Source organism: Syngnathoides biaculeatus, chromosome 17, assembly GCF_019802595.1.
Source record: "Syngnathoides biaculeatus isolate LvHL_M chromosome 17, ASM1980259v1, whole genome shotgun sequence".
NCBI lineage: Eukaryota > Metazoa > Chordata > Actinopteri > Syngnathiformes > Syngnathidae > Syngnathoides > Syngnathoides biaculeatus.
Genome location: NC_084656.1, coordinates 268541 through 296105, shown reverse-complemented (window position 1 = coordinate 296105; position 27565 = coordinate 268541). Strand labels below are relative to the sequence as shown.

General features: G+C 43.4%; 1 protein-coding gene across 10 annotated transcripts in view; it reads right to left on the bottom strand.

The window, feature by feature from the left end:
- Positions 1-1013: 1013 nt before the first annotated feature.
- The window catches only part of fbxw2 (F-box and WD repeat domain containing 2), a 121123-nt gene continuing 94571 nt past the window's right edge, over positions 1014-27565 (bottom strand). For 7 of the 10 annotated variants that reach the window (XM_061800578.1, XM_061800581.1, XM_061800575.1 and 4 more), the window contains 4 exons: positions 26981-27114; positions 19537-19623; positions 7087-7256; positions 1019-1566 (listed from right to left, as the gene is read on the bottom strand). In XM_061800578.1, the coding sequence (XP_061656562.1) occupies positions 1278-1566; positions 7087-7256; positions 19537-19623; positions 26981-27114 (680 nt within the window). In that variant the 3' untranslated portion in view covers positions 1019-1277. Of the gene's footprint in view, positions 1567-7086; positions 7257-19536; positions 19624-26980; positions 27115-27565 lie in introns of all 10 variants that reach the window. The other 3 variants (XM_061800582.1, XM_061800584.1, XM_061800583.1) reach the window with 2 other exon arrangements.

Sequence of the window (27565 nt, the reverse complement as noted above, 5' to 3'; positions counted from 1 at the left end):
GATGTAAACCCGTCATTGAGAACTCAAAATTCGGATTACGAAACTGAGATTTCTTTTCCCTTTTCACCGGAATATTACCCACAAAAAAGTGATATGGAACCCTTTACTAGATAAAATGGGTTGATTTGTAATGCTGTGATTTAAAATAATGATAAACTGGAAGTAACACAAGCATCACTTCCATCTTATTCTTTTGTCCGAAATCAATATTTTTATTTTATGCAAATACACTACATTTGCAAGGTGACTATTTGAGTTCACCTGACTGCATCCTTATTTTGTTTCGCATTTCCAGGCAATCAGTGCACTTTTGTCTTCTTTTTTGAGATTAGTCCCTTCAATAACATATAGCAAGTAAATTACATGCTCAATAGGGTTTAACTGTGGAGATTTACTTTGCCAGTCCATAAATGTTCCACAGGTTACTCCGATAAACTCCCTTATTGTTTTGAGTGTTTGTGTTAGTTATTTTTTTATCCTAAATGGACCATTATGAAAGATCACCCAATTTCGGACTTTATTCTGTTGCTGCCATTATAAGGCCCCATAGCTCAGTGGTTAGAGCACTGGTTTGGTAAACAAGGGGTTGTGAGTTCGTATCCCACTGGGGCCTCCACTCCCTGAGAAGGGTTGCTAGTGAGCAGTAAAGATTAGTGAGTTTGTCCCAGAATAACCCATTTAAGCCCAAGTTACCTTAGTTTTTCACAAGTGATCTTGCTTGGGACCATGAGTAAATAGATTGGAGTTTTTTTTAAGCATGAGCCTAGTTTGAATAATCAATCAGTGAGATGACACACATTGGCAACAAAACATATCTGTCATTCATATGTATACTTGGTCAAATTAAATATGAGTCAAAATAAAAGGTTTCATCTGATCCACATGAATACCTGGAAAAAAAAAGGTAAATTATTTTCTGTGTATGGTTAAAATTAAGGAATTTGTTTCATTGTTCATTTCAACACAAATGCCACAATTTTTACATGACACACATTTTATATAAAGCAGTGTGTGAAAGTTTATTTTGAACTCAATATTCAAGTCTTTCACCATCGCTAAGTCATGCAGAGGTTTCATGAAGTGGTTTTGCGTTTTCTGATTAAATGGAAACATCGCGTAATGTCCTTTCTTATTGTAGTTCTACATGACTGGAAGTGCTGCATGATTAGCTGGAATTAACAAAAAGATGTTATGTCAATGAAGCCATACTCTTCATGTTCATGGATGCCACATGATGGTGCTGAACATCATGTCGAGAATATCAAGTTTCATGCCCTTTACCCATTTTCCTTCCATAGTACTAAGTGAATGCTGTGGTCAGGCATGCTTGTTGCAAACACCAGTCCAGAGTCATTGTGTCCATCCAAGCCATTGAGCCAAGTTGTCACACCAGCGAGGAAACTGGAGCCACGTTTTGATTTCCTGTAAGGTGGGAGAGGCCATCGACCTGAAATCGACTCTGTCCTGAGATCCATCACATAGAGGAAATGGTTGTCAAAAAGGAGTGCAAACACCTCACCAAAGCTCAGCATGGACAAGTTGGTTGGATCCTGTGTTTTTATCACCCTGAGAAAATAAAAACATACCTCATTATGAATTCTAGGGTAAAAATGATATTGAGAAACTACTGTACAATATACAGAAAGAACAGAAGAACAATGCCTCTTCCAAAGGTTTACAGGCACCTCTCCTGGTCCAGTGACACATCCCTTTTCCTACGCTAAATTAGACCCGCTTGACATTCCATTCAGTCAATCCCTTCAGTTTAAAGAGAAAAATTATCTGGCGCTATCCAGTGCATCCAGAAAGTATTCACAGTGCCTCACGGTGTATGCTGTGGAGTTTACATGTTCTTGTGGCTGTGTGAGTTTTCTCCAGTCACTCCGGTTTTCTCCCACATCACCAAAACATGCATGAGAAGTTAATTGATAACTCTAAATTACCCGCAGGTGTGAATGTGAGTGTGAATGGTTGTTTGTTTATCTGTGTGCCCCAGCATGCCCGCAACCCGGCTTGATGAAGCCAACAGAACCACATCATCTGCAAAGAGCAGCGATACGATGCCGAGGCCAAACCGGACACCCTCCATGCCTTAGCTACGCCTAGAAATTCTGTCCATAAAAGTTAGGAATAAAATCGTGACAAAGGGCAGCCTTGGCGGAGTCCAACTCTCACCGGAAACGAGTCCGATTTATTGCCGGCAATGCGGACCAAACTCGAAACAGCACTCGTACAGGGACCAAACAGCTCATATCAGGGGGTTCGGTACCCCATACTCCCAACCCCCCACAGGAATTCCAGAGGGTCGAATGCCTTCTCCAAGTCCACAAAACACATGTAGACTGGTTGGGCGAACACCCATGCATTGTTGAGGATCCTGCCGAGGGTGTAGAGCTGGTCCACTGTTCCACGGTAAGGACGAAAACCACATTGCTCCTCCTGAATCCGAGACTCGACTTCCCGACGGACCCTCCTCTCCAGTAGCTTTGAGTAGACCTTAGCAGGGAGGCTGAGGAGTGTGATCCCCTTATAGTTGGAACACACCCTCCGGTCACCCTTCTTGAAAAAGGGGACCACCACCCCAGTCTCTCCGATGTCCACGCAATGTTGCAGAGGCGTGTCAACTAGGATAGCCCCACAACATCCAGAGCTTTTAGGAATCCCGGGTGAATCTCATCCATCCCCGGGGCCCTGCCACCAAGGAGCTTTTTAACCACCTCGGTGACCTCAACTCCAGAGATAGAAGAGGCCGCCTCAGAGCACCCAGACTCGGCTTCCTTGTGGGAAAGTGTGTTGGTGGAATTTAGGAAGTCTTCGAAGTATTCTCCCCACCGACTTGCAACATCTCGAGTTGAGGTCAGCAGTGCCCCGTCCCCACTATACACAGTGATGACGGTGTACTGCTTTCCCCTCCTAAGATGCCGGATGGTGGACCAGAATCCGTCCTGAAGTTGTTCTCCATGGCCTCACTAAACTCCTCCATGCCCGGGTTTATGCCTCAGTGACCACCGAAGCTGCATTCCGCTTAGCCAGCCGGAACTCTATCAGTTGCTTCGGGAGTCCCACAGGCGAAAAATGCCCGCCAGGACTCCTTCCTTGACAGCATCCCTCACTGTTGGTGTCCACCAATATATTCTGGGGTTGCTGCCACAACACGCACCAACCACCTTACGGCCACAGCTCCGGTTGGCCGCCTCAGCAATGGAGGCGCGGAACACCATCCACTCGCACTCAATGTCCTCCACCTCCCCCGGAATGTGAGCAAAGTTCTTTTGGAGGTGGGAGTTGAAATTCCTTCTGACAGGGGAATCTGCCAGCCGTTCCCAGCAGACGTCGGACCGGAATCTTCCCCCACCATCGGAGCCAACTCACCACCAGGTGGGGATCAGTTGACAGCTCCGCCCCTCTCTTCACCTGAGTGTCCAAGACATGGTCCCTCACCTGGGACCTTTTTGCCATGGGTGACCCTACCAGGGGCATGAAGCACCAGACAACTTAGCTCCTAGGGTCATTGGAACACACAAACCCCTCCACCACGATAAGGTGACGGCTGAAGGAGGGGAAAAAGTTTAAAATATCAAATTAATTTTGTTCCACTTCACGATCGTGTCCCACTTGTTATTTATTCTTGGCAAAAAAGAAATACATTTTATATCTTTATGTTTGAAGCCTGAAATGTGGGGAAAGGTTGAAAACTTCAAGAGGACCAAATACTTTCACAAGGCACTGTATATATAAATAGATTTGTTGTAACACACTGCAGAAATATTCCAAATTTATTCCTTAATGCAGGGGTGCCCATACTTTTTTTTATCCCAAAATTTAATTTTTAAGCAGCCAGCCTCTCTCGATCAATGTGGCGGGGGTCTTTTTTTTTGTTTTTTTTAGAATGACCTATAATGAAATAGAATGACCAAGTCACAAAGATCTACCCACTACAAAAATGCAAAACATATTTTAAAGTATATTGAGGATTCTTTATGTGTAAATGTATGTTTGCGTGGCTTGCATAACCGCATGAGTCAATATTGCACAACACAACATAACTATGAAAATTTTTTTGTAACTATCTGAGTACATTTTAATGATCACAAAACAACACACGAATGAAAATGCACATTTGGGCTCACTCACGTCAGTACATTCGTCCAACTGCAGTAAGAAACACTCACAGGCTCCAATGTCCTTCCACACATCTGCTATGGCTTCAAAGCGCCGTGAAACTGTACTCCTTGACAGCGGTAGAGCTTCTTTTTGAAGATAATATTTGCGCCTTATTTTTAAATGGTTGGAACAATGACTCAGCTATGCCCTCTTTTACCATCTCACTGTCTTGGAAGGACTTCTTCTTATTAATAATGATGTGACGAACCCGTAACAATGCTTAGGTGGCGGCTTTCGCTGTTGAAGTCTGACGTGTGAAATGTGACTGCTGTGTGGCCAATTGGGATTTTAGTTTGTTCACTTTTCTCATTCTCAGCTTGCTTTTTGGAAGAATGTCGCTGTCGTATTTGCCATGAACAGTTCGAAAATCCCACTCCACATTTCACTACACTGACAGATGAAGTCCGTCCCATTATCCAAATACATCTCTTTGACTTGTCCTCTTCTGACGAAAAATCGCCTGACTGCATTCTGTGTTGGCAGATTTGTGTTTTACAGATTTATATAAATATTGGTGGTGAGGCTGTCCATGATATATGGATTAGAGACGATGGCACTAAAAAACAACAGGAAGCAAAACTGGAGGTAGCAGAAATGAAGATGCTGAGGTTCTCGCTTGGAGGGAGCAGGTTGGATAGGATTAGAAATGAGTTCATTAGAGGAACAGCCAAAGTTGGATGTTTTGGAGACAAGATTAGAGAGAGGAGACTGAGATGGTTTGGACATGTTCAGAGATGAGAGAGTCAGTATATTGGTAAAAGTGTGCTGAGGATGGAGCTGCCAGGCCAAAGAGCGAGAGGAAGACCAAAGAAAAGGTTGATGGATGTTGTGAGGGAGGACATTAGGACAGTGAATGTGAGAGAGGAGGATCCACGAGATAGGCTTAGATGGAAAAAGATGACACGCTTTGGCGACCCCTAATGGCACAAGCCGAAAAGAAAAGAAGAAGACATAAATATCGGTTCTATTAGTTCTATCTTCAATGTTAACAAGTTTTATCCCGTTTTGGCATCTCGTTCTCCAGTCAAGCTATTCCTCATGAGATCTTGTTTCTACCGGCTCCATGTGTGTACAGCTGGACATGAATAACTGTCTTGTTTGGTTTTATTTTGTCTCTTTCTGTCTTGCTCACTTTTATAAACAAAAGAAGTTTTCGTCTGATCTTTAGTAAGGAGTGACAACTCGCAAGACCTGTACCTTTTCCTCTCTTTGCAAAGACTTTCCTTTTTTGTAATAAAAAAATCCACAAATACAAGATTGTCTCCTTGGTTATGGTGTCAGAAAAAGATTTTGCCAAAACAAATCAAGCAAGCACCAGTATCGAGTGAAGAAGCAACCTGTATGTGCACAGCTCGAATGGTGAGATCACATTTTACCTTTTGAGTTGACCTCTTCCTCTTTTTTTGCACAAATGGAAAAAAATAGTTGATGCCAACTCTTGTGAATGGGGGATCATCAGGAAAAACACTGCATTTTGGTAAATCAGTATTCTTTTCCAGGTTTTCCATCAAACCATTTACAAGTGGTGCATGTGGACAATAATTTATGATGGCCCCTAACCAAGGTATCCATAATTTCCCACTTACATTAGCCAACATATGATTCCATCCAGCATGAGCCACAGTTTCATGGACATGACTCAGTACAAAATCTGTAATGTGTGAACTCTTTGGCAAACTGGTTTGTTGCGTAGAATCTAAGGGCATTGCTGCTCAGCTGAGCCTTCTACCTACTTTCAAGACTCGCTTTTGCTCTCATCGCTCCTTTGCTTCTCAATTGCTGAAATATCTTCTGCAAAACATTGCTTTTGGAAGTACTTTTCAATCTCCATTTCAGCTTCCTGTAAATCCTTACAATTTAAGTGTGCTCCTGTGGAACCTATTCCAAAATCATCCTCTCTGTCATTAGTATTTTCTGCAGTTGGTTCCTTCTCCTTTGTTTTTACACTGTCCAGCAGTTTTTTAAGCCTGAAAAAGCAACAAAATGTTTTCATTCTGTCCAAGATGAGTAGTGGGTCATTAAATGATCTGAAGCTGCATGACGTATGTGTGATTGGACCATACACCGTACAAAGATATTTGGTTGTGAATACTAAACATGTTCAATATTTAAGATTGCTGGCACCAACTGACTTCGAAGAGGTATTTTGTATATATATATATATATATATATATATATATATATATATATATATATATATATATATATATATATATAAAGAGAGAGAGAGTGAGAGAGAGAGAGAGAGAGAGAGAGAGAGTAAAAATAAGGAAATCCTATGACTGTACAAATGTGTACAATTCGGCATGTGTACCCTAAATGTACACCTTGATTTCCATGTCATTGTGTTGATTCTAAAAGTTTTGCGCCTCTCCTTGAAGTGTTATAATGTTAGAAGCACAAAATATATTAAATAATGCCACACAGGAGAGATGAAATAGTGTTGTACTAGACAATATTATTGGATCTGCCAGATACATAATTGAAACAAATTCACACTTATACTTAATTTCTGCTTGAGGCAGTTTCAAAGTTGGGAACCATTTTCCATCGAAATTTGAACGTGCCCATGATAAGGGTGCATATGCTTAACGGAGAAATTTTGAGAAGAAAACCTAGACGTCATCTTTCACCTGGTGATTCAGAGATCTAAGGGTAGATCCTGTTTTATGAGCGACTTTTGTTAAAATAGTAACGCTACACATGACGAGCCGAGGCGACAGTTGAGAGCGGAGTGAATTTTAAATGAGAGCACTTATGAAACTAAGAAATATATCAAATTTTACAGTGAAACAGGAGCAAATCCATCAATATGTTGAAAGTTTTGCAGTGTGTTGTGAGAGTTTCTGAAAGGAAAATGGATGCCAGGCTTAATACAGGTTGGGAAACACTGGATAAGACAAGACTTGTTGATTCCTTTACCTGAGAATCTCAAAACTGGCAAAGTCCCACTGATATACTCCGATGTCAGAGCTGCAAACAATGAAGCGTCCATCAAACTGCAAACGGGGTTGAAGGCTGATGCTGCGGTTCTCTGACACTGACAGTGTCTTTAAGCACTTACAGTTAATTTCTTTTCCCAAAGGCCATATCTGAAAAGAGAAGTCAGTGTTTGACCCATATTATGAACTAAGAATATTTCAAATATACAGTATGGCGAGCGTTGGGCACCAAGTATCAACAATCGAGTGGAACCCAGACTAAAGTTCAGATTCTCTTGGTGGGTCAAGATAAATGCAAATAACCATCTAACTGCATAATGTAATTTCTATATCATGCAAGTTTAGGAAACACTGTCTACAAAGCACAGGCAACTGCCAGAAAAGGCATATATGATAATCAAGTCAATGGGAGCTCAAATTTAAGTCCAGGAGTAGATTTATTTTCATGAGGTTTTCAAAAATAAGCTTTAATTTTTAACAAATGAGAGAAAGTGCTATACTGTTGTGAAAAGAAAACTGAGAATAAACATTCAAACACAGATCTAAATCTAACACTGGTTAAAAATAACCCAGTGAGAAATTTAGGGATGCACAACAACTGCCCCCCCCCTTTTGCTATTATCAATAATTTGTTGCTTCCCCAAGCTGATACAGTTCTTCTTCTTCTTCTTTTCCTTTCGGCTTGTCCCGTTAGGGGTCGCCACAGCGTGTCATCTTTTGCCATCTTAGCCTATCTCCTGCATCTTCCTCTCTAACCCCAACTGCCCTCACCACATCCATAAACCTTCTCTTTGGTCTTCCTCTCGCCCTTTTGCCTGGCAGCTCCATCCTCAGCACCCTACCACCAATATACTCACTCTCTCGCCTCTGAACATGTCCAAACCATCGTAGTCTGCTCTCTCGAACCTTGTCAGCAAAACATCCAACTTTGGCTGTCCCTCTAATGAGCTCATTTCTAATCCTATCCAACCTGCTCACTCCAAGCGAGAACCTCAACATCTTCATTTCTGCCACCTCCAGTTCTGCTTCCTGTTGTTTCTTCAGTGCCACCGTCTCTAATCCGTACATCATGGCCCGCCTCACCACTGTTTTGTAAACTTTGCCCTTCATCCTAGCAGAGACTCTTCTGTCACATAACAGACCAGACACCTTTCGCCAGCTGTTCCAACCTGCTTGGACCCGTTTCTTCACTTCCTTACCACACTCACCATTGCTCTGGATTGTTGACCCTAAATATTTGAAGTTGTCCACCCTCGCCATCTCTTCTCCCTGTAGCCTCACTCTTCCCCCTCCACTTTTCTCATTCACGCACATATATTCTGTTTTACTTTGGCTAATCTTCATTCCTCTCCTTTCCAGTGCATGTCTCCATCTTTCTAATTGTTCCTCTGTGTGCTCCCTGCTTTCACTGCATATCACAATATCATCTGCGAACATCATGGTCCAAGGGGATTCCAGTCTAACCTCATCCTGTCAGCTTATACATTACCACTGCAAACCGTAAGGGGCTCAGAGCTGATCCCTGATGCAGTCCCACCTCCACCTTAAATTCCTCTGTCACACCTAAGGCACACCTCACCATTGTTCTGCTGCCATCATACATGTCCTGTACTATCTTAACATACTTCTCTGCCACACCAGACTTACGCATGCAGTACCACAGTTCCTCTCTTGGTACTCTGTCATAGGCTTTCTCTACATCCACAAAGACACAATGTAGCTCCTTCTGACCTTCTCTGTACTTTTCCACTAGCATCCTCAAGGCAAATAATGCATCTGTGGAACTCTTTCTAGGCATGAAACCATACTGTTGCTCGCAGATACTTACTTCTGTCCTGAGTCTAGCCTCCACTACTCTTTCCCATAACTTCATTGTGTGGCTCATCAACTTTATTCCTCTATAGTTCCAACAGCTCTGAACATCCCCTTTGTTCTTAAAAATGGGAACTACAACAGTTTTCCTCCATTCTTCAGGCATCTTTTCGCTCGCTAGTATTCTGTTGAATGAATTGGTCAAAAACTCCACAGCCATCTCTCCAAATTGCTTCCATACCTCTACCGGTATGTCATCAGGACTAACTGCCTTTCCATTTTTCATCCTTTGTAGTGCCTTTCTGACTTCGCCCTTAGTAATCATTGCCACTTCCTGGTCCTTCACACTTGCCTCTTCAACTCTTCCTTCTCTCTCATTTTCTTCATTCATCAACTTCTCAAAGTATTCTTTCCATCTATTTAGTACACTACTGGCACCAGTCAACACATTTCCATCTCTATCATTAATCACCCTTACCTGCTGCACATCCTTCCCATCTCTATCCCTCTGTCTGGCCAACCTGTAGAGATCCTTTTCTCCTTCTTTCCTGTCCAACCTGGTGTACATGTCTTCATATGCCTCTTGTTTAGCCTTTGCCACCTCGACCTTTGCCCTACGTCGCATATCGATTTACTCCTTTTGCCTCTCCTCAGTCCTCTCAGTATCCCACTTCTTCTTCGCTAATCTCTTTCCTTGTATGACTCCCTTTATTTTGGGGTTCCACCACCAAGTCTCCTTCTCCCCTTTCCTACCAGATTACACACCAAGTACTCTCCTGCCTGTCTCTCTGATTACCTAGGCTGTCGTAGTCCAGTCTTCCGGGAGCTTCTGCGGTCTATCGAGAGCCTGTCTCACCTCTTTCCGGATGCCCTTCCTGACGCAACCCTCTTCATTTATCCGGGCTTGAGACCGGCCTACAGATTGCACTGGTTTGTGCCCCCCATAGGGCTGCATTTCAAGCTGATACAGTTACCTGATATTTTTTTCCATGATCTATATCAGGGGTCTTTAACAATTTGAAGGCAAGGACAGATGGAAAGCTGGAGTGGGTTTCCCCTACTTACAGTGTATATTGTATATTGTCAATTTTATTTTCTATTAAACCGGTCAAATAAAATAAGGCCTTTTTAATGTCACTGCACTCAAGAATCACGAGGTTGAGCTAAGATGCCTTGTATAAATATACCTGCATTCAATACGAAGATATTAAAATAATTCACAGGTTAAAATAGTGTGGGTCAAGAAAGTATTGTCAGCCAGCCAGCAATTTCGCGAGTTCTCCCACTAAAAAGATGAGTGAGGCCTGGAAATATTCATCAGAGGGTATAGACTTCACTTATGTAAGACAAAATGAGAGAAAGAAAATCGGGAAAATTACACTGTCTGATTTCAAAATAATGTATCTTCAAATTATGGTAGCAAATGACTATTTGGTCACCTACAAGCAAGTAAAAGTTCTGACTCGGGCAGACCTGTAACTTCCTTAAGGGACTCATCTGTCCTTCACTTGTTTCCTGTATTAATGGTACCCGTTTGAAGGATAAAAGATACTTAACCAGATTTTTGGGTAAAAACTCAACTTGTTGTGTTTGGAGGAAAAAGAATGGTGAACAGCATACCTACTGTGAAGTATGGCGATGGAAACATCATGGTTTGGGGCTGTTTTTCTGCAAAGGGACCACAATGGCGATGATCCGTGTATAGGAAAGGATTCATCGGCCTATGTAGATTTTGACAGAAAAACTTATGATCCCAAACACATCACCCGGGCAAAGAAAGAATGGCTTCTTAAGAACCATTTCAAGGTCCTGGAGTGATCTAGCCAGTTTCCAGATTTCAAACCCAGAGAAAAATCTTTGGAGGGAGTTGAAAGTCTGTGGTGCCCAGTAACAGCCTCAAAACACCCCCACTGCTTTAGAGGATATCTGCATGGAGGATTAGACCAAAATACCAGCAACACTGTGAAAAGCTTGTGAAGACAGAAAATATTTGACCTGTCATCGCCAGGAATGGTTAAACAACAAAGTATTGAGAGGAACAATTATTGACCAAATACTTATTTTCTATCATAATTTGCTAATATTTTTTTTAATAATCAGACTGATTTTTTTTCATTTTTGCCCCCTCCTAAAGTCTCTCATAGGTGAGGAATACCCATGATGAGAATGAAAGGCCTTGCTCATTTTTTAAGTGGGAGAACTGGGACACACACACCCACGCACGCACACACACACACACACACACACACACACACACGCACACACACACACCACACCACACACACACACACACACACACACACACACTGTTAATTGCAAGTTCTCCCACTTAGAAATCATGTAGGAGACTGAAATTTGCATCATAGGTGCATGTCCACTGTGAGGGAGATAATATAAAAAGAAAAATCCAGAAATCACAATGTATAACAATTTATTAGTGTGATACAGGCAAAAATAAGTGTTTGAACACCCGAGGAAACCAATGTTAATATTGGGTACAGTAGCCTTGATTTGCAATTACAGAGGTCAAACGTTTCCTCTAGTTGTTCACCAGGTTTGTACACACTGCAGGAGGGATTTTGGCCCACTCCTCCACACAGATCTTCTCTAGATCAGACAGGTTTCTGGGCTGCCGCGGAGAAAGACGGAGATTAAGCTCCCTCCAAAGATTTTCTATTGGGTTTAGGTCTGGAGACTGGCTCGGCCACACCAGAACCTTGATATGCTTGTTAAGGAGCCACACCTTGATTTTTCCGGCTGTGTGCTTCGGGTCATTGTCATGTTGAAAGACCCAGCCAAGACCCATCTTCAATGCTCTGACTGAGGGAAAGAGGTTGCTCCCCAAAATCTCACAATACATGGCCGTGGTCATCCTCTCCTTAATACCGTGCAGTTGTCCTGTCCCATGTGGAGAAAAACACATACAAAGCATGATGCTACCACCCCCATGATTCACAGAAGGGATGGGGTTCTTGGGATGTAACTCATCATCTGTCTTGCTTCAAACATGGTTTCTGGAATTATGACCAAAAAGTTCCATTTTGGTCTCATCTAACCACAAAACTTTCTCCCATGACAGTTCTCTATAGCCCTTTCCAGCCATGTGGAGTTGTACAATTTTGTCTCTGGTGTCTTTGGACAGCACTTTGGTCTTGGCCATGTTACAAGTTTGAGTCTTACTGATTGTATGGGGTGGACAGGTGTCTTTATGCAGCTAACGACCTAAAACAGGTACATCTGATTCAGGATAATACATGGAGTGGAGGTGGGGTTTTAAAGGGAGACTAGCAGGTCTTTGAGGTTCAGAATTCTACCTGATGGACAGGTGTTCAAATACTTACTCGCAGCTGTATCACACGAATAAATTGTAAACATAAAACATTGTGATTTCTGGATTTTTCTTTTTAGATTATCACTCTCACAGTGGACATGCACCTACGATGAAAATTTCAGACCCCTCCATGATTTTGAAGTGAGAAAACTGTGTGTGTATATATATATATATATATATATATATATATATATATATACCACTGGTTTAGTTTCGTAGGAGAAGGCAAGACGTCAGATACAACTCTGATGGTAACGCTTGCCCTGAGTGCCTCCATCTCCCACAGCTCTTTCCAGGTGATCTTCCTTGCCTCCGCTCCTTTCCAGGCCAACCACTGGCCTTGCTTGGCCTGTGACACAGCTTGGGCACACTTTCTTGATTCATATTCCCAACGTACTTCCTGGACCAACAGCTTGCGTCGCTCAGCAGTCGTGACCTTGCGCCATACTGGTCTACCGGCTCCAAGCCCAAGGCCACTCCTCCTCTCCTGCACTCAGCCAATGAAGTCCTTGTGTCTGTGTGCTGCTTTTGCCTGTTCAGTTGCAGCCAGCTGAGTCCACTTCCTCCCTATGGCCAGGATGGGGGCAGTTTGGGCTACAATCGGATCGCTGGAGTCCAGTAGCAACATTTCCAGTCTTATTTTGGTGCACTTGTACCCCTCTACTAGGCTGGAAATGGGCAGGTGTAACATCCCTTCGCCGTAGAGCCCAATGCTGCTGAGACACCTGGGAAGGCCAAGCCGAGTCAGGCAGGCATGGAAGGGTTGCCGCCAAGACCGGCAGCCAAGGAAAGGTCGTCAACCAAGTCATGAGCGAGAATCAGCTGTGGCTCAGTCGCCACTGAGGCGTGGACGTAGATCGGCTGCGGTTCGGTTGCTACGGAGGCATGGACGTGGATCGGCTGGAGCTCAGTCGCCACCGAGGCATGGACGTGAATCGTCTGCAGCTCGGTCACCACCGAGGCGTGGACGTGATTCGGCTGTGGCTCGGTCCCACCGAGGAATGGACGGGAATCAGCTGTGATTAGGTCCCCACCGAGGCACGGACAGGAATCAACTGTGGGTCCGTCACCACGGATGCATGACCGAGCGTCGGTTGTGGATCGGTCGCCGGCGAGTCATGGGCGGAAAGCAGCTGTGGCTCCATTGCCAGCGAGGTGCAGACGAGAGACCGCTGTAGCTCAGTTGCTAGCGAGGCGTTGCTGGAAGTCAGCTTTGGCTTGGTCGTCAGCAAGGCGGCAGTGAGAGCTTGCAGTGGCTCCGCTGGCTCTGAGGCAGAAGCGAGAGGTGACTGCCACAAGTCGGGTGTCGCTAGAGACAAAAACAAAGGGATTCGGCTGGTCGATTACTGCATGCTGAAGCCGGTCCATGAGAACCGCAATTTCAGCATTCCTCCTCTCCCATTGCTCCTGCGTACACCGGCAACAAAGTCCTTGGCCCGTTGTACCTGAAGGGCTGCAAAATCTTCATTCCTCTGGGCCAGAAGCTTCGCATCAATTGGCTTAGAGTCCGCTGGTTTGGTCGTCGGCGAAGTGTTGGCGGAAGCTGGCTGAGGCTCAGTCACTGGCGTGATGTGGATGGAGGTCGGTTGTGGTTCAGCTGTCGCTGGGGTGGAAACGGGAGTCCACTGTGGTTTGGTCGCCGGAGCGGAGTGAGTGAAAATCTGCTGTAGTTCTGCTGCCAGCGCCATGTGGCCGGAAGTCCACTTTGGCTCAGCGCGGCGTGACCGATAGTCGGCAGAGGCTCAGTCGCAGGCGAGCTGTGGCTTGGTCGTCGCTGGGGCAGAAGCGATAGTCTGCAGTGGCTGGGTCGCCACCGAGGCGTGGATGGATATCAGTTGTGCCTTGATCGGTGAGCTGCAGGAGGCACAAGGCAACACCCTACTTGGGCGTCTCCTCTGGCCGCCACGCGGAGGGCCCGTATAGTTGGCCAAACGGGTTCCCCAAAAAGGATCAGAGGAAGAGCACTTGGGTGCACAGGATGGAGGCCCCCGGGGGCTGGAAGCGTGGAGCGGCAAAGCAAACTGACTGGGACTGAACACCAGGAGATAAAAACCAAAGTCATTCTCTGAGTGAGAGTCAGGCACCCAGTCGTATAAATTCAGGTCTTCCTCATAATCCAAAAAATCTGAGTCCAGCAAAATATGTTGTGGTAAGTGGGTCATGGTCAGGAAATAATCATGACACACGGGTGGTGCAGTTGGCAAGGTAGGAGAGGACAACAAGATGGAGCCCACTCGGATAGGGGATGCTTGGTCCTCAGGCTGGTAGTGCCGGGAGGAAGACCAGCGGCGTGCCCAGCGATGTGGCCGGCAACGTCGCGTTTTCCCTTCTGGGTCCTGTTTTGGCCAGTTTGTTCTGGCATGGGAACGAGGCACGGGGCTGGACCTAAATGCAGGACTCACAGGTAAAGGTATAATGTTGAAGGTGTTTTTGCTCCAGGCTAAGGCCATACATATGCAAGGGGTCCAAAATAGCCAGAGGCACAAAAACGCAAGGCAAGAGGCAAGGTCCAAAAACATGAAACGCGGTCCGATGACTATGAGACAAAACTTGAAAACATGAACAAAAATCAGACTAGGCTATGATGGCACAGACACGCGGTAACGAAGGGAAGCACAACAAAACGCTTGCGTACTCACGCACTAGAAAGCAGTGACGAACACACATGCACACACACACACACACACACAGACACACACACACACACAGCGCAACGAACTGGCAAATGCCGATGACACATGGCCCAGGGCAGTGGCTTGGCCATGCCCCTGACAGCGAACAACAAAGGAACTACAAGAGAACGCTCGCTCATGGGACCCTTACACGGTTCATTCTCAACAGTTCTCAAATGCAATTGCTTCTGGGAGGTGAACATACAAACCCTTTCCACCTCTGAGAAAACAATAAACCCCGCTGCCAATAACCATGTTCCTCATGAAAGTCAAGAAAAGTAACCAAGCCACACCTGAAGAAAATATGACACCACCTCATGACTTTCATGAAGAAACGACACCTCCTCCTGAAGTATCTGAAGAGGAGTTGCCTGAACTAAAGCACCAGTTCAGTTGTGCCATCCAAACAGTGTTACCATAAATATCATCATGTAATACAGGAAACCTCATTATCATTTATCATTGGTGAGTGTAGATACATGCAGTATTAAAATGTTTTTTTGATTAATAATTCAGTCCAGTAAGTTAATGCTTATAAAGTTTGTATGAGAGTGTACGTACTTAGCATTATTACTTCACAGTATTTTTATTAATAAATACAATCACACGAAAAATGTAACATTTTTACTTTATCATTACCACATATTACTACATTATTACTGTATTAATGAGTAAGACTGTCCTTAGAATGTGTTTGCAAAGCATATTTTATCATATACAGTGAAGAAAGGTATTTGAACACCCTGCTATATTGTAAGTTCTTCCACTTAAAAATCAAGGAGGGGTCTGAAATTTTCATCATAGGTGCAAGGCCACTGTGAGAGATAATCTAAAAAGAAAAATCAAGAAATCACAATGTATGATTTTTTTAACGATTTATTCGTGTGATATAGTTGCAAATAAGTATTTGAACACCTGTCTATCTGCCTTTAAAAGTCCACCTCCACTCCATGTATTATCACGAATCAGATGCATCTGTGTGAGGTCGTGAGGTGCATAAAGACACCTGTCCACCCCATGTAATCAGTAAGACTCAAACTTGTAACATGGCGAAGACCATAGAGCCGTCCAAAGACACCAGAGACAAAACTGTACAACTCCACATAGCTGGAAAGGGCTACGGAGAAAACTGCCAAGCAGCTTGGTGAAAAAAGGTCCACTGTTGGAGCAATCATTAGAAAATGAAAGAAGCTAAACATGACAGTCAATCTCAATCGGAGTGGAGGCTCATGCAAGATCACCTTGTGGGGTCTCAATGATCCTTAGAAAGGTAAGGAATCAGCCCAGGACTACACGACAGGACATGGTCAATGATCTGAAAAGACCTGGGACCACTGTTTCCAAGGTGACTGTTGGTAATACACTAAGACGTCACGGTTGAAATCATGCATGGCACAGAAGGTTCCCCTGCTTAAACCAGCACAATTCAAGGCCCGTCTTAGGTTTGCTAATGACCATATGGATGATGCAGATAAGTCATGGGAGAAGGTTTTGTGGTCAGATGACACCAAAATGGAACTTTTTAGTCATAATTCCACTAACCGTGTTTAGAGGAAGACGAATTATGAGTTCCATCCCAAGAACACCATCCCTACTGTGAAGCACGAGGGTGCTAGCATCATGCTTTGGGGGTGTTTTTCTGCACATGGGATAGGACGACTGCACTGTATTAAAGGAAAAATTCAAAATTCATATATACAATAAACCCTCCAATATGAAGTTATATTATCATTACCTATATTTTGGACATTAATTGAAAATAAAAATTGAAAATAAAGAACATATTTGAAATCCAAGCAAAATCTGGATAAGTGTCAGCTTTCAGAGCCAGACGTGGAAGAAACATCCTTGACTCCGCCCCTGACGTCTCCGGTGCTTAGCATTACAGACCATTCGTTCTCTCTAAGCCAAGATGCCGACTTGTTTTGCACCAAAACTGAGAAAACGCACCCAAATTAGTCCTTCTTTAACCCCCCGTGGGGTCAACCTGACAGAATAAAGCTGTGGCTGTCACAGTTGAGGCTCATTCATCATCGGGGAAATTTGCACACATTTAATCCTTACTGGTTAATAGCCTCTCGTGCGGGTACGGTAAAGCAACACATACGTTATGAGGTGCAGCTAGGGATCGCAACGGGTTACAACTAACCGGTTATAACCGGTTTTCGGTTTTTTAAAACATAAACCGTAATCGGACTTTCGAAATCGGTTAAAATTTCCAATCATTTCTTCCGGTTCCGGTACTCCACATTGCGCTATTTTTTCAACATCATTTCCACTTTTTTCAAGTTTCGCTATGAGAGTAAAGTTGGACTCAAAGGAACATTCAGTTAAAACAAAGAAACATCAAACATGGCATCGAGGAAACGCTCGGTATACTTTCATGCCCTTTCTGAAAATCCGAAAGAAGAATGTTAACATTAAAACATTTTTACAAAAACGAGTGCGTTGTTGAAAGCCACATTCAACAAACTTTTGTCAATATTGTATACAAACTAACCCATTACCGCGGAATGAATTAATGATCGATGGTGTGGAGAAAAGGAGTCGGAGGCAGAGTGTCGGAGACAGGAACAAAACTTGTTTTATTTGCAGACATCAAAACACTACTCGCATAACGAGGGGAACTCTGTGAACTCATCACTCCGGAAGAGCAACAACAAAAACAGTCCGTGCGGAACCCCGCACCCCAACTCGAGTTCCCACGGGTGAATTATGTAAACACCACAATGGTACTGGTTTTAAAACCGGTTAATCGTTTTATTGATACAGCTGTTCGGTTAAAACCGGTTACGAAAGTAAGCGGATTTTTGTGATCCCTAGGCGCAGCTGTTCAATCCCGGACTTCCGTGTGTGGAGTTTGCATGTTCTTTCCATGTCTGTGTGTGTGTGTAAACCTGCCTCCTGCCAGTTGACAACTGGGATGGGCTCCAGCATTCCTGCAACTATCGTGCAGCTAAGAAAATGGATGGATGGATATATACGTTTAAGCACACAACACTTCCTTGTTACTATTTACGGCGATGCGCGCATGCACCCCCCGACCCCACCGTCAACACCTCGCCCCTCCCGACACATCGACTTCCGCCTGTGTGCATTCTGGCTCAAATGCTTGAACATTGTACATTGTTATTTTTGTTTTGTTTGCTCAATGGCGGGAGTAGCAAAAGCATGGAGTATCGACTCGCTGTTACACTCACTTTGTTGGCTCTGAGCAGACAACACTTCCTGGTTACTATTTACGGTGATCTGCGCGTGCACCCCTCTCCCCCCACCCAAATATTAACATGGGTTTTCTCAGGTGTTCAAATACTTATTTGCAGCTGTATCACACGAATAAATCATTAAAAAAATCGTACATTGTGATTTCAGGATTTTTCATTTTAGATTAACTCTCTCACAGTGGACATGCACCTGCAATGAAAATTTCAGACCCATCCATGATTTCTAAGTGGCAGAACTTGCATTATAGCAGGGTGTTCAAATACTTATTTTCTACACTGTGTAACACAGGGATGAGAATGACCAATTTGGAAAAACACTGAAAATGTCTGTCGATGGAGGGGGGGGGGGGTTGAGATTCCTCCTGGATATTTTTCCTCCTATCGGAACACAGAGTGCACAGCACGTTGCCGGGAATGTCGACTTTTTGTATGTGTTCGGTTAAACATGTTGATACCATTTTCAGTCCTATCTGCATGGTTACACTATTTTCAAGCCAAGCCCGTCTGAAACAGTTTTTGATTCCAGCATCCTTGTCAATTGCCCTCGCTCGATCTTCATCCTTTTTTTTCTAACACTTTCCCCATCGTAAAACTGAACATACCGTCGCTCAGTTCGCGCGATCTACGTCCAACGCGCCATTACTTGGCTAACTAACAAGTTACACTGCGATTTCTGAGAACCGAGAACACATGTACATGGCAATGGTGAAACTTGATTAAGATTAACCGCTAACACGATTGGATCGTTATACTGTATAACTCTGTTGTCCAATCGAGTAATCTGCCGCAAACAAGTTTTAATGTTTATGTCGCAAAATGCAAATATTCACACTACCGAGCAAGTTAGAACGGCATATGATAGTCGTACTTGTGCTAGCACTAAGCTGAACTTGCAGCTCGGAGCTCACCACCGAGAGGCAAGCGCACGATACCCTACCCCTACCGCCTCCCTAAAATTTTCTCAACGGATTTGCGCTTATCTTGAGAAAGGTCATTTTGGTGTGAAAAAGTCGGAAATCCGCTGATCGGCGGAAAATTCTCATCCCTGATAACATCAATTGGGAGACACATATTTACATTATCAGTTTTTTTTTCATCCAACACATGCCAGAAAACGTCGGAGACTTCTTATCATAACCATAAGCCTCAAGACACTCCCTGTCAGGTCCAGGTCCTGACAAGACCATTTTTTCAAGTGTATTTGACAGCCTAAAGGAAAAGAAGAAGATTTGACCCTTAAATCTTGAAGGTGAAATTAATTTGTGCAGTTACCCTTTGACATGGTACATTGAAAAGTTCAGAAAATATTAAGTGTTTCACCTTGGGTTCACCGCTCCCATTGAAACCTTTTATCCCAACAGTTATGGAAATGATGAGGACATCAGAATTACCTTAATTTCATACTTATCAGCACTTAGGAGGATGTAATCGCCAGGACTGTGCACCATGGACTCCACTTCACTTTTCTGTAGTATTACCTGTATGAGAATTCAGATGAAATAACTTTTGAGTTGTGAGTGGTTATCACATCAGCTACAAAGAAGGTCTCGGGTTAAAATCCAACTTGGACTACTGAACACGTGACTTCTTGGGGCCTGATGGCAAATACAGTGTGCTCTTGTCCATTCATGGTTGGCCGTTGGGATTCCCCATATATTTGGAGATTTTGCTCCCAAAGTGCTTTTTCCCCATAATGTACCATATTTTCACCACCATAAGTTGCACTTAGAAGGCTTAAATTCTCTCTTAAATAGATGAGGCACCTTATTATGTGGTGCGCCTCATGTGCACGCTGAGTTCCAAAATCTGTAAATGTCCTGCAACTCATCCAATCCAGTACACCTAAACACATTGTTTACTTTATGAGCTTGCATGCTAATGTGTTTTAGCATGTATGTAAGCTACCTTTGGATGGTGCTAAGGAGGCAGTGTGGAACAATTTAAATTTTCCACTTGTGAGCAGATGAACCATAAGTTGACCCACACAGACATTGTAGGCAAGTCATAACGTAAGATATTGTTCACACTCACGGCGTGACATCAAAACTACAATTCTCACACTAAAACAAACAAAATAGCATAACGAGCTCATACTGTACAAACAAAACAAATGAAACAAAACATGCACTTTAAATGCTATTTACATCCTCCCAGCATGCTTTGCAGCACTAACGACCTCCTGAGTGCCACGAAGCATGGTAAGAGGATGTAAAATTGGAATTGTTCCTCACTACCTCAAGAGGGCTATTCTATGGTAGCTTACAAAATGCTAAAACGCATGCTAACATATCATACAGAGGTATTTGAATGCTGCATCCATTATTTGTGGGTTTTCCTTATTTGTGTGGGGGGTTGGGTTAAGGAACATAATCTCTGCGAATAACAAAGGAGCACCATATAGACCTATTCATATGAATGATGGTGTTGGATAAGCAGAGCTCTTGGTCAATGAGAATCATTTTTGACTTATTGCGATGAAAGTATTTGAGGGAGCACGGTGGCTCAGCTGGTAAAACTTTGGCCACACAGTTCTGAGGACCTGGGTTCAATCCCGGCCCCGCCTGTGTGGAGTTTGCATGTTCTCCCTGTGCCTGTGTGGGTTTTCTCTGGGCACTCCGGTTTCCTCCCACATCCCAAAAACATCCAACATTAATTGGAGACTCTAAATTGCCCCAAGGTGTGATTATGAATGCAACTGTTTGTCTCTATGTGCCTTGCGATTGGCTGGCGATCAGTTCAGGGTGTATCCCGCCTCCTGCCCGTTGACAACTGGGATAGGCACTCCTAGCGACACTCCTGAGGATAAGCGGCAAAGAAAATGGATAGATGGAAACTATTTTGAAATCTAGTGAATTCATCTGCCGAGATGACACATGGTGAAAACAATAAATAAATAGATAAAGTTAAGGTGTATTCATATTTACGTTGGAGAGACTAAGTCTCGCGGCTGGCCTGTGAACGCCTCAGGATCCCTCCAGAAGAGTTGGAAGAAGTGGCCAGAGAAAGTGAAGTCTGGGTATCCTTGCTGAAGCCACTTCCACCGTGACCTGACCCGGAGAAGCGGTAGAAAATGTATGGATATATATATATATATATATATATATATATGTATATATATATATATATAAACAGTGAAAAAAATAAGTATTCAAAGACGCTGCCTTATTGCAAGTTCTCCCACTTAGAAATCATGGAGGGGTCTGAAATTTTCATCGTGGGTGCATGTCCACTGTGAGAGATTATCTAAAACAAAAAAATCCAGAATTCACAATGTATCATTTTTTAGATGATTAATTTGTGTGATACAACTGCAAATCAGTATTTGCCACCTGTCTACCAGCTAGAATCCTGACACCTGTTAGTCTGCATTTTAAAGTCCAAAATCAGATACACCTGTGTGAGTTTGTTAGCTGCATAAAGACACCTGTCCACCACATAGAATCTGTAAGACTCAAACTTATAACATGGCCAAGACTAAAGAGCTGTTGTACAACTCCACACGGCTGGAAAGGGCTACGAAGAAATTGCTAATTGCTAAGAAAAAAGGTCCACTGTTGGCGCAATCATTAGAAAATGGAAGAAGCTAAACATGACAGTCAATCTCAATCGGAGTGGAGCCCCATGCCAGATATCACGTCGTGGGGCCTCAGTGATCCTTAGAAACGGAATCAGCCCAGGGCTACACGACAGAACATGGTCAATGACCTCAAAAGAGCTGGGACCACCGTTTCCAAGGTGACTGTTGGTAATACACGAAGACGTCATGGTTTGAAATCATGCATGGCATGGAAGGTTCCCCTGCTTAAACCAGCACGTCAAGGCCTGTCGTAAATTTGCCATTGACCATTTAGATGAAACAAAGGAGTCATGGGAGAAAGTTTTGTGGTCAGATGAGACCAGAATGGAACTTTATGGTAATAATCCCACTAACCGTGTTTGGAGGAAGACAAATGATGAGTTCCATCCCAAGAACACCGTCCCTATGTGAAGCATGAGGGTTGAAGCATCATGCTTTGGGGGTGTTTTTCCTCCACATGGGACAGGACGACTGGACTGTATTAGGGAGAGGATGACTGCGGCCATGCATTGTGAGATTTTGGGAAACAACCTCTTTCACTGAGTCAGAGCATTGAAGATGGGTCGTGGATGGGTCTTTCAATATGACAATAACCCGAAGCACATGACCAGGAAAACCAAGAAGTGGCTCCGTAAGAAGCAAATCAAGGTTCTGGCATGGCCTAGCTAGTCTCCAGACCTAAACCCAACAGAAAATCTTTGGAGTTGAGCTGAAACTCTGTGTTTCTCAACGACATCCTAGAAGCCTCTCTGATCTAGAGAAGATCTGTGTGGAGCAGTGGGCCAAAATCCCTCCTGCAGTGTGTGCAAATCTGGTGAACAACTAGAGGAAACGTTTGACCTCTGTAATTGCAAACAAAGGCTACTGTATTAAATATTAACATTGGTTTCCTCAGGTGTTCAAACACTTATTTGCAGCTGTATCATACAAATAGTTTAAAAAAAATCATACATTGTGATTTCTGGATTTTTCTTTTTAGATCATCTCTCTCACAGTGGACATGCACCTACAATGAAAATTTCAGACCCCTCCATGATTTCTAAGTTGGAGAACTTGCAATATAGCAGCGTGTTCGAAAAGTTATTTTCTTCACTGTATATAAATGAATAGTGCTCTCCAGGAGACCTTCTTTTCACCTTATCAAAAATAATTTGTGCAACATCAAACTGAAATAAATCGGGGCTGTTCTGGGAAAAGGGAAGTCTGGATATCCTTGCTAAAGCTACTGATCTGGTGACCCGACCCGGAAAAGCGGTATGGATGAGGGATGGATGGATGGAACATTACCACTGTGCTTAAGTATAGATTAGTAGTTTTGATTAATGTTGCATGAAATTTAAATAAAAGATGGACCTAAATAAATGTGTAGCAAACACACCACAGAAAGCTGACACCCTGCAAAACTTTTCCCACGGCATGGCGAGATCCAACTTCACAGACATTTGCGCTTCTACTCTGACACTAATTGAAGCAATGTCCATAGCCAGCCGGGGGAAAACACAGACATTTGTTTCAGCACTCCAGCACTAAGTGGATTACTAGACCAGAACTGGACAGCCATGGGTGGCATTGAAGCACTAAATTAATTAACGACCACCACCAGCCATCTCAATAGACCCTAACAACAACCCTCCGCATAAGGATGACACTTGGCCAGCCAAGCTGTAACAATGGATGAGTTTCTCGCAATACCCGCAGGTGACAGAGTGCCACTGCATCTTCTTCTTTTTCTTTCGGCTTGTCCCGTTTGGGGTCCCCACATTGTGTCATCTTTTTCCATCTAATCCATCTCATGCCTCTTCCTCTTGAACACCCACTGTCCTCATGTCTTCCCTCACAACATCCATCAACCTTTTCTTTAGTCTTCCTTTCACTCTTTTGCCTGGCAGCTCAATTCCCGGCACCTTTCTACCAATATACTCACTCTCTCGCCTCTGGACATGTCCAAATGATCGAATTCTGTGCTCCACTCCAAGCGAGAACTTCGACATCTTCATTTCTGCCACTTCCAGTTCTGCTTCCTGTTGTCTCTTCAGTGCCACTGTCTATAATCCGTACACTCCTTGGTTTTCCTGGCTGTGTGCTTCGGGTCATGTTGAAAGACTCAGCCACGACCCATCTTCAATACTCTGACTGAGGGAAAGAGGTTGTTCCCCAAAATCTCACAATACATGGCTGTGGTCATCCTCTCCTTAATACAGTGCAGTCGTCCTGTCCCATGTGCAGAAAAACACCCCCAAAGCATGATGCTACCACCCCCATGCTTTACAGTAGGGATGATGTCCTTGGGTGGAAGTCATAATTCATCTTCCTCCAAACACGGTGAGTGGATTTATGACCTAAAAGTTCCATTCTGGTCTCATCTGACCACAAAACCTTTTCCCATGACTCCTTTGTATCATCTAAATGGTCAATGGCAAATTTACGACAGGCCTTGACATGCTGGTTTAAGCAGGGAAACCTTCGTCTTCAATTTTCTAATGATTGGTCCAACAGTGGACCTTTTTTCACCAAGATGCTTGGCAATTTCTCCATAGCCTTTTCCAGCTGTGTGCAGTTGCACAATTTTGTCTCTGGTGTCTTTGGACAGCTCTTTACTCTTGGCCATGTTACACGTTTGAGTCTTACTGATTGTACAGGGTGGACAGGTGTCTTTATGCAGCTAACAACCTCACACAGGTGCATCTGATTCAGGATTCACTCAATGGAGTGGAGGTGGACTTTTAAAGGCAGACTAACAGGTCTTTGAGGGTCAGAATTCTAGCTGATAGACAGGTGTTCAAATACTTATTTGCATCTGTACCACACAAATAAATAATTTAAAAAAATCATACATTGTGGTTTCTGGATTGTTCTTTTTAGATTATCTCTCTCACAGTGGACATGCACCTATGATGAAAATTTCAAATTGAGGGTGTTATGCATAATGTGATTAGCGGCTATGCCTCACAGGTAGGATGTGACCGAGAGCTGAAAGAGAAATTATGGAAGGAACTTGATGAAGTAGTTCTGAGGATCCCAGACAGAGAGAGTGTTGTGATTGGTGGAGATTGTAATAAGACATGGCGGTGAAGGAAACAGAGGCGATGAAGAAGTGATGGGTAAGTACGGCATCCAGGAAAGGAACTTTGAGGAACAGATGGTGGTGGACTTTGATGATGCGCAATTTGTCAGCTCATGGGATAAAGTCACTCGTGCTCTCATTTGTCGATGTCGCGCTGGGAACCAATCAAAATGTTTTGTTTCATTGTTCCACATGTTGCACTGGGGACGTGCCTTGTATCAATCCTCAAGAAATATAGTACGTACCGTAAGTTGATCTGGCTTTTTTTTGGATGGGGGGGGGGGGCGCAATGCACTGAATCGTCAAAAGGTGACATGCAAAATACAGAGGGATTACTGTATTACTGTACAGTGACCATTCATCACTCAGATACTCTTCTGCTGGAGGCGGTGGCGATGTAGGTGGATTTTTTACCTTTGAGATGGGTAGTTGGTTTTGTGTGTGTGTTTACGTGGGTACCACAATGTTTAAAATATATTAAAGTACAGTATTTATACTTTGCATCTTCTTCTTTCGGCTTGTCCCTTTCGGGTCGATACAGCGTGTTGTCTTAGATGAACGCATATTTGTTTGGCACAGTTTTTACGCTGGATGCCCTTCCTGATGCAACATCTCTGCATTTAGCTGGGTAGAGAACCTTACAGCACCTGGTATTCCCAAGCGGTCTCCCATCCAAGTAGAAGCCAGGGCCAACCTGCTTAGCTTCTGGGATCTGATGATCTAATTACAAAACCTTATGCCTCACAGTAAAATTTTTATTGCAGTTCATAGTTAACATTCCTCACTCGGAGAATCCTCTGCTGGAGCCACTGGTGGTGTACAAAGCTAAGTTTTGTACCTTTGAGAAGAGTTGGTGATTTTTGTGTTGATGTGGGTCCCAAAATGTTGAAAATATGTCAACAGTACAGTATTTATACATTGCATATTTGAGACAAACATTTTCAACAGTAGAAGTGTCTCGAGTTTATAGTTTTTTATTTTTTAAATTAAAACCTTGTTCTACACAGTAAATTTTTATTCCAGTACAGATGAAATTAACATTCCTCACTCTGAGAATCTTCTGCTGGAGGCACAGACGGTGTAACTGAGGTTTTAGCTTTGAGAAAAACATGGTGATGGGGAGTTGTCTGTTTATTCTTCTGCTTCATAATCCCCCCCATACAAGGACATAACCCCATCAACACAATTGCAAAACTCGACAGCTCATACCATATTGTTGGCAATGTCTTGTGCAAATTCCTCCTCCACATAACGATGAGGACCATCATTGTCGGAGGAGGAAGCCCCACCATAATGCCCCACGCCATAATGGTGCTCAACAAAAGAGTAACTTCTGCCGTCTTTGATAATATCCAAAAGTTTTCCTTTTTTGCTGATCATCATCATCAGCAGCTTCTTCTTCCTCTTGGACGCTTCAGAGGAAACATCTGGATCAGCACAGCGCTTCGGCGACATTGTGAATCATGCCATAATGGATCGCCACAAAAGCGTAACTTCTGCCATCTTTGATCATATTCAAAAATTGTACTTTTTTGCTGATCGTCATCATTTTATTCTTCCTCTAGGGTGCTGCGTAGGAAGTTTTTGCATCAGCACAGTGCTTTGGTGGCGTTGTGAACACGAGAGGTTATCACGTAGTCAACAGGGTATATGTAAATGGTGGAAAGGAAGGACAGAGGAAAAGGTAGAACCGAAGTTGCTGGGCGAGGCTTTGATGATGTGCAGCCAATCAGCTCACAAGATAAATCCACACATGCTCTCATTGGTCGATGTTGCACTTTGTATCAATGCATCTCATCGGAATATGCCAATATGGCTGTATTTTTCCAAGGTGTTTTTTTTTTTTGGGGGGGGGGACATGAAACACTGAAGCCGCAAAAATTGAAACGCGAAGTATCGAGACAACTCTGTACTTAGAATAAATAGCAGATCATTAAGACTACATGCAGTGATTTCAGAGATTTGTTTCCAAATACTGGAAATGATCTGTTTTAAATGCTGAAAACATTCACATCCTGGGAACAATTTAGAAATGAATTGTTCAGCCAGAGCATTAAAACGTTTCCATTTGCTACTTTAATCTTCCTAGTCGAGGACCACAAATGAGATTTTGTAATTTAAGAAAAAATCTTTTGCCGAAAATCATGGAAAATACTATAAATCACAACTAAATCACGTGAAATTATTTTCAGACCTTGGTAACCCATTCAGTATGTCCAGTCAGAGTGTTGAGACAGGCACCAGCTGCCAAAGCCCAGACCTTCACAGTGAAGTCTGCAGAGCCGCTCACCAGCATGTCCATCTCATCATTGTAGTCCACACTGAAAACTGAGTAGACACAAATGGAATTAACCAGATAAATGAGAGTATATTTTATAATTTGGTGGCATAAATGAACCAGTATCACAGCTAAAGTTGTTTGAATTAACCCCCCCCCAAAAAAAAAAATAGAGGCAGTGGCAGGTGGTCAATAGAGGGAGCCACCATCTCATCTAAGTAACTGTAAAAAAAACCAGAAAATTAAAAAAAAAAATGTAAACTGTAAAACTATACTATCCATCCATCCATCCATCCATCTTCTGCCACTTTTCCGGGTTGGGTCGTGGGGCCAGTCGCATCAGCAAGGATAATAGACTTCTCTATCTTCTCACCCCATCTCTCAGGGAAACCCCGGAAACCCTGCGGGGGAAACTCATTTTGGCCCCTTATATCCGGACGCTGTCCTTCCAAGGCTTTGGATGTTGTGGGGCTGTCCTGGTTGAGACGTTTCTGCAACACT